Below are 8437 nucleotides of genomic sequence, written 5' to 3'. Positions count from 1 at the left end.
GTATTCAGCCAATCACAATGCACTGGATAGCTGGCCAATCAGCGTACACCTCGCTTTTCAGAACGATGAGCTTTGTAAAAATCTATGCGTTTCAGAAAGGCAGGGCATAGAGGAGAAACAAAAATGTACAGTATGTGGAAAATAATTTTTTTAACCTTAAACCGCATAAACACATTGCATTACACCAAATACACAACATAATGTTCTTTTTAGCAACGTCATATGACCCCTTTAATTTATGCTGTTTCTGTGATTGATGAAACTGAGAAACAGAAATAAGTTAAAGGAAACTTAATGGTAAATCTCTGTGTACCGTACATTAGAAATTAAGAAATGCAAATGCATATATCAACCAGCAATTTATAGATTTGTTTATATATACACGTGCTGTTATACGGCAAAATAATAATAATAATAATAATAATACATAAATAAATACAAATAAAAAAATCTGTATCTTTCTTGTTCTCCAGTATCTAAACATCCTTAAACAAGATACAATTAAGAATTTAACTGCAGAAAATATTAACGATTGTTTAAAAAATATATATGTTGAATTAAATATTATATTTGAAGTATTTATTTATACTTCAGTTCAAATATCCCCAATGGTATACTACTTAAAGTTATTTAGTTATTTTCTCACATACACACCTAATGGTTCACTGCATTGGTTTGCTTCAGAAGTCATAGATTCATCAACGGGAGACATATGGATTACCACTGTGTTTGTTTTCTGTGTTTTTTTGTAGCAGCTTTGAGGGATCCATGCACTTGCATTATTTTTCCTGAAAATACTAAATTTGTGTTCCACCGCTCCAGCTCTGTACATTAAGAGTGGCCTAGCTGGCATTGAATAGATGCCCCTACCTCTTTAACTCACAGGACAAGTGCAGGTTTAAGATATTGAGTGCTACTGAGAGATTGATTTATGGGTTTAAATACTGCTGGAGCACCTCATCCCACAAAAAAATCAATGTCTCTTTTGCATTAGCTTTGGATGTTCTTCTAGAAAACTTACAGGGACTGTATTTTTCTCATTAAAATCAGCTAACAGAGTTGCCTCTGCTGTAAAATCACATGATGGACTGCATCTCAGGACAGATTACTGCTTTAAACTTTAACCAATCTATTCAAACTGGCTCAGGATTGTGTATTTAAAGGCGAAGTGTGTAATTTCTATCCTTCTTGCAACACTAGAATTGTCCCTTCCCAGTTGCCCTGATTCGGATGCCACTTAATGATTCTGGTTCCTTTATGATTCTATTAATGATTCTTTTATTACTTTTGAGGAAAATATATGCTAAACGAAAACAATAAAATTTTTGGCAATATCTATTTTTCCTTAATCTAAGTACCATTTATTAAAACCAAATATCTGAATTTGAAACTTTAACCAGGGAGACCCCCAGAAAGGGCCATAAGGGAATACCAATGGGTCCATGGAAAAAAAAACTAACACTTAATAATAAATATATATATATAAATAATAATTAAAAAAAAACTAATAAATAAATACATTTAAATTATTTGGATTTAAATACATGCATACAAAAAAATAGTAATTAAGTAAATCATATATCTAACAGTACAGCACTATAGAGAGTAGAAAAAAAAACACATAATAATGTAATGTATTCGAAGCCAAATAGTTTCCAAATAATATTTTACACATATTTATAATAATATAAATACATTTTTCACAGCATAAATTGGGTCTTTATACATGAACATATATAGCTGCCTTTTAAAGTTTAGAATTTGGGTCCCTCTCACAAGGACAATCCTATTTGGGGTCTGTGGCATCTATAGGATTGAAAACGCCTTTAACTACATGTTGTCATATGAAACGATGTGAATGAAAGTGAAGATATGACTTGAAAGTTCTGTTCAAGTGTGTCAAATGTTATATTAATGACTGATTCAGTTAATAAGGGATCAAACTGGTAACTCATGCTCTGCCTTTTTGACTGATTCATTAAAAACATCCTGCTCAAAAGAGTCTTTTGAATGGGAAACAATGCAAAAACACTCAACTTTATGCTTCTGGATCACATACGTACCACCACTTGAGCACTGCTGCTGAGTCCCTCCCCGTAGTCGTCGGTAGCAACCACGTCAAATTTAAAGTAGGAGCGCCGCATGTTTCTGTACATGATGGCTGTCTTAATTACTCCTGTGAAGGGCTCAATAACAAAGCCGTCTTTACCGTCAGTAGTTGGGGGGATAATCAGCCTGTACAGCATGGCGCTATAATTCCCTGTGTCTTTATCCACAGCCTGTCAGATACAATAGAGCACAGACATGTCAAAGAGAGGAATAGCCACAAGCTACTTGTCACCTAACACAGAGCTGCTCAACCTCTGCCGGTGCACGCACTTCCCCCTCTGGCCTTTAGGAGGAGCTCCAAGCTCCGATTTCACAGCACCGATGACACATTGGCTCCAGTCTCAGCTGAACATTATAGCACTCCACTGCGGTGGCAATGATTTATAATGGCTTTTTACAAGAGAGGGGAACGGACAGCAGGGTGCCCTGGACCAGGCAGAGTCATTAACACAATTGAGACTTTTTCCAATATGCCTGTGAGACCTGTTTCAATAAATACAGTAAGTGTGTATAAAAGGCCCTTGCAAACAAAAGGTCCGTCTATTGATTAGTCATTTAGTGAGGCCGATCATGGACAAAATGCACGACTTGGCCGCGGAAACCCACAGATCTTGAGTCGTAACAGTTTTCCTTTTCTTTCTTTGTGTCCCAAATTAAACCCGAGGAACATCAGAAATGCCATGTTTTCCAATATGCCTGGAAGACCCATCTCATTATATACAGCAAGTGTGTATTAAAGGTCCTTGCAAATAAAAGGTCCGTCTTTTAATTGGTCATATAGTGAGGCTGAGCGTGGACACAATGCGCAACTCACGGTGGAAACCTTCGATCACTGCTGCTGCACAGATCTTGAGTCAAAACTTTTTGAAATTGAATCTGTATTTCCACAGAAGTCTCATTTTTCTTTTCTCTTTCCATGTTTATTTGTTTTTTTTATACCTCAGATTACACTCAAGGAACACCAAAAAGGCAATGTTTTCTCAGAAGGCAGATATTTTTTCAACATGCATGGAAGACCCGTTTCAATAGATACAGTAAGTGTGTATTAAAGGCTCATGCAAACAAAAGGTCCATCTTTGAACTGGTCATTTAGTGAGGCTGAGCGTCGACAGAATGCATAACTCATCAGCTGAAACATTTGATGGCTTCTGCAGCGCAGACCTTGAGTCGAAACTGTGAAATTGAAATTGAAGTCAAGGAACATCAAGGTAGAAAGGTAATGTTTTTTTAGAAGGCTGATAAATTGCATAAACTAATTATCGGATGAGGACAGAACAATGAATGCAGGGCTAATCGGAAGAAAGTGTTTCTACAACGCAATGTAAAAGCAGTTCTTTCACCAACTCTGTGCTTAGGGTTGGCAGAGCAAGGAACGGTTTCAATTTTCTCGCCTTTTTCTCCTCAAAACTATTTAAAGAGGGATTTCAAAGTAGATTAGTCTAATCTACAAAACCCTGAGCTGCAGCTTGAACAAAAATCTATAGTAAGTGATTTCTGCGACACCTGAGAAATGGACTAAATGCAAGACCGTGTATGTCAAGGCAGCATATTTGGATGTTTGCCCGCTGAACTTCATATCTCAGATGTTTCTTCAAGTAAACAGAAGACACTGATGATGGTAATCTGTATTCGCAGTGAACGTGACCCTATAAAACCCCGGGCTTCTGCTGCATGGCTTAACTCAGTCTGGGGTCTTGGCTAATAAGGTCTCCTTGAACGAACACAGGACGCCGGGCACCTGATAGCATCACAGTCGCTGTTCTTTTAGTCTGTACATGAACTTAAGGCAGGGTGAAGCCATATGAGGTGAACCCCTGCCTGAGTTACCGCACGTGGCCTGCAAGTCTGATTAGAGTAACACTGAGATAATTACATGGACGACTTTTACAGGTTGTAGTTCTGAGGCCAGAAACATATTTAAGCAAGTACTTAATTTAGACGCTTGTGAAAGACATTGGAATTTTGATACCACTGTAAAAACTAATATACTATTAAACCCACTTCTTTGAAGTGAAACATTAGTATAAATATTAAAGTAAATTAGCCTTCAAGTATATCTGAAGAAAAATGTTTTAATTGAAATTAATTATTCAAGACAAGAAAACCGTAATATAAAAAAAGAAGAGAGAAACCAATTACACGCAACTGAACAAATAAAAACAACAGAACAAAGACACTAATGAAATCAACAGTGCTTGGAGTCTGCTGGGTATTTAATGCAAATAAACAAAAATAAGTAATTAAATGAAAAGTAAAATTATACTTTTTTATACTTTTTGTATAAACCCCCATTGACTTGCATAATGTTTTTTCCCCCCATACTATGGAAGTCAATGGGGACCAGCAACTGAAGGTGAACTATCCCTTTAAATTATTGGGGTTTGTAATTAAAATGAATAATAACATTTTTTTTCCCTTTCAGCCTAGCTTTTTGTATGCTCTACAATGAAAAACCTATTAAAATGTTATCCAGCCAGAAGCTGGATAGCAATAGTGTCATTTGATTAATATTAATGACATAATAGACAGTGACAGGTCTATTGTAGAAACATTAGGAATTGTTCTGTTCACTTACACTGTTTTAACTAGGGGAAAAAACAATGGCAGAAAAGTGCCTTGCAATGTCACAATTCACATAAGTCCATGCAAATTTTATTGAAAAATGCGCTGATCATTGAAATCTCTAGTTTATGTTCTGCAAAGCTTGTCTGAGTTAGCAACAGTAACCAAGGGGGCGGAGCTATAGCATCAGTACTCAGTATTACTGATGCTGTACTGGCATTACATTACTTACATTTTAGCATCAACTTTATATTTTACTGTTACCTTTGACATCCCTAGCACTTCTGTACTCAAGGGGGTGATAAAGTACCTTCAAATCTCTGCTATTAAATCAGATTACCAGTAATTATTGAGGTTGTTAGCCATAAATGTGAAACCCATGAAACTTTTACTCTGCTGTGACAGATGACATTTTTTGCAAATGTCTGCTATAGTGTGTGTATTATAAATCACACAGAAATGGATAAACGCATGCAAAAATGTTTAAAATCGAGCGTGAGATGCCAGAAGTGTCTGTTTATGTACTTGCATAGGGTATGTTTCAGGCTAGAATACATGTTTGAAAACAGATTTGAGTAAGAGACGGGGTTAATCAGAGAAGACAGAAAGACAAAGTCATTGTTAGACCGAAAAGTACTAGTAAAGACAAAGAAAACTGAAAAAAAAAATTACAGAGCGAGAACGAGGAACAGCGGCTGGAAAAGGACACAGTCGTGCTATCTGAGAAAGCCTGGCTGATTTATGTGGATCTCTGATTCATTTTCTTTTCCAGGGAATGCGGTGCCCTTGTCCATGTTTTTGACAGTTGTGTTCTGTATCAGCAGGCCCCCACAGCCATGACATTTTACAAGCTGTCTCAAGATGATCCAATCTTTCAGACCCCAGCTGAGTAGACTTAAACTCCTCAGCCGAGACCAGCAATCTGACCAACCAGAGAACAACACCTCCTCACACGGACACCGGAACCAACACACTTCAACCACCAGCACAGAAGAAAACTAGCATAATACACTCCAGCAAAATGTAACATTTCCACTTTTTCGAAGATAAATTCCCATGGTTTTCATTTAAAAATCATTCTGATTCAGACCAATTCACTACTGAATCATTCAGGCCAATTTTGGAATCGGTTTGATTCAAAAGAATGATTTGTTCACAATTCTATAATTTATTAATTAATAATAATTTATGCATTTAGCAGACGACTTACAGTGCATTCAGGCAATACATTTTTTACCAGTATGTGTGTTCCCTGGGAATCGAACCCACAACCTTTTGCGCTGCTAACGCAATGCTCTACCACTGAGCCACAGGAACAATTCTAACATCATTAAGGTTTGTGAACACATTTTTCTCTAAGCAAGAGCAATAGCAAACCACTGAAATTTTATAAAAACGCATATTCACCAAAGACATGCCCATGACTTTTAAGATTTGATTAATTATCTATGACTTTTCCAGGCCAGGAAAACTAGCCAATCATATTACAGGTAGCGATTTAGGCTGCTCCTGCCATTCGGATGCAATATGCATCAGTTAGTGAACAGTCCTTGGCTTATCTGTGAGAGTGCTGTCTGAAGCCTCATGGATAGAGTTACAATTCTGCGGGAGAAGACACTTTACCTGGACCTGTAAAACAGAGGTGAAGGTCTTGGCATCCTCTGCAACCCCACCGAGGTAAAAGGGCTTAGTGAACTCAGGAGGATGGTCATTCTCATCTTGCACATCAATGAAGACCTTTGCTGTGTTGCCTGTGAGGTGGAAAAAAAAAAAATTCACACAAGAACGTTATATCAATTTTAAACCTGAATCTAAAATATGAATACAGATTTTTTTGGGGATTTTGTATTTTTACAGACATTTAGTAAACATCAAAATAACATTTGATTAAAAAAACGGAATAAAATCCATTTTTTTCCTTTTTTATTTCCTTACAACAACATTCAACAACAAGTTGAATGATAAAATTCTTGATGTAGTAGAAGTAGTGACAGATCTTTTCTTCTGTATACGACAAACAAATTATGAAAAAACAAACAAAAACTGCACAGCAGGGATCTTGATTGGATTGATGCAGATCTGAATATATGAGCCTGCAGTTGATTGTAAGAAAGGGGCGAAGTTTAAGCAGACTTGCAGATGATTGGAGAATGATATCGTTTCACTAGATGACGACATTTTGATAAAAAATTATGAGCTTATTTACTTATTTATTTTTCATATGCACAAATTAATAATTCACAGTAAGATCAATTATATGCATTTAGAAAATAGGGAGACTTTCCATTTCATGCCGACTTGACAATGCAGCCAACACAACAGCAATTAAATTTTTTAAAATATCTTAAATAAAACATAGCTTTTAACTACAGTGAAGTAAATATCAATTCAACAGATGTCAAAATGATTATATTTTTGTATGATTTTACATTTCAGAAGTAATTCAAACTAGCATTAAATGTTTTAAACTATTTATGTGTTTAAAACTAGCCAGTATTTATGCTAGTTCTCAAAACCAAAAACAAGTGTACTGCTCTCATGGAAAATGCCTCAAAGCAATTACAATCAAACTCAGGTGATCACCACAACTCTGCCCTCCAAACTCAGTTTTGCACATCTAAGCTGCTGAAGTACATTTCTTTATGGAGCACAGCATTTCTTCATCAAGTCCTTCAAGACCATCATCTGTCGCCTCTCAAAGTAAAAGGCAGAGTCATATTTTGCAGGAGTATGAGAGCTACGACACGATTTATCATCTGACAGACTTCAGTGCTCATGCTAAGGGGTTTCCAGAACCTTCTGCCCATTTCTGCACAGTCACTCCGAGTGGAGTGCTGAAGCATCACAGCACAGAGCAGAATGACACGACACAAGAGGATCGCTGACCACTGGATGAAATGAAAACCAACAACAGTGAATAAAACCAGCAAGTAACCCCCTGAAAACATAAAGCAAGTCTTTTAAACAATATATTGACTTTTTGTAATGCTTTTGTCTGCCACAATAATGTAATGTTCTTAAATTCTCTTCATTTGGAGACTTTTCTCAGTAGGATATTGATCTATGAAGTAATTATGATTAATTCGATTAATTAATCTGCACATTATGTAATGAATTTAATTATAATTTTAAATCAATTCACAATCCTCATATTTTTATGATTACTCCCAGTACCGCCGCTCCCTATACGCAGAGTACACAGTTTGCGTATGGCACCAACTCCCAGGGGGGCACCATCCCAGTTGCTCAAAAAAAAAAAACGTGACGCGCCATTCCCGCATCCACGCCCGCGACCACTTGCTCCTCAAGTTTGCGGCCGAATGCAAATTATCATAATTGATGGACGACTATGCCCGTGAAAAGACATCAGCAATCCGGCGCCGAGAAAAAAAAAAAGTGAAAACGAAGCCTGTGCATCACTTTCAGGCACATTCATAATCCTGTGAAACTGTTTTGGCTGTTGACGTTAATAACGTGTTTTAATCAGGGCTTGAAGTGGAAAAAAAGAAGTGTCGGTACTCACTTCTTTTTTATTTTTATTTTTTAACTTATTTAATTATTTATTTATATGAAATAAATAAGTACTTTTTAATAATTCACAATGTATGTATAGTACGTTTCGTGAACCCGAGGAGGTAATTCTGACTTTGCTATGACAATCTGGCGCTTCTGAATCAGCTACTGTTTTGTTATTAGTTTAAGTATTTGCTTTTGACTGTTCAAATGCAGAGTTTTGCGCATCATGTGTGTGTGCGCGTGTGCGTGT

General features: G+C 36.6%; 1 protein-coding gene across 1 annotated transcript in view; it reads right to left on the bottom strand.

Moving 5' to 3' along the window:
• The window catches only part of pcdh15b (protocadherin-related 15b), a 215654-nt gene that overhangs the window by 23044 nt on the left and 184173 nt on the right, over positions 1–8437 (bottom strand). Inside the window, exons 26-27 of the mRNA XM_016513238.1 lie at positions 6295–6422; positions 2064–2279 (exon numbers count right to left, since the gene is read on the bottom strand). Coding sequence (XP_016368724.1) covers positions 2064–2279; positions 6295–6422 — 344 coding nt within the window. The remainder of the gene's footprint in view (positions 1–2063; positions 2280–6294; positions 6423–8437) is intronic.

Source organism: Sinocyclocheilus rhinocerous, unplaced genomic scaffold (assembly GCF_001515625.1).
Source record: "Sinocyclocheilus rhinocerous isolate Xijiao unplaced genomic scaffold, SAMN03320098_v1.1 scaffold24, whole genome shotgun sequence".
Classification (NCBI taxonomy): Eukaryota; Metazoa; Chordata; class Actinopteri; order Cypriniformes; family Cyprinidae; genus Sinocyclocheilus; species Sinocyclocheilus rhinocerous.
This window is presented reverse-complemented; position numbering and strand designations above follow the sequence as displayed.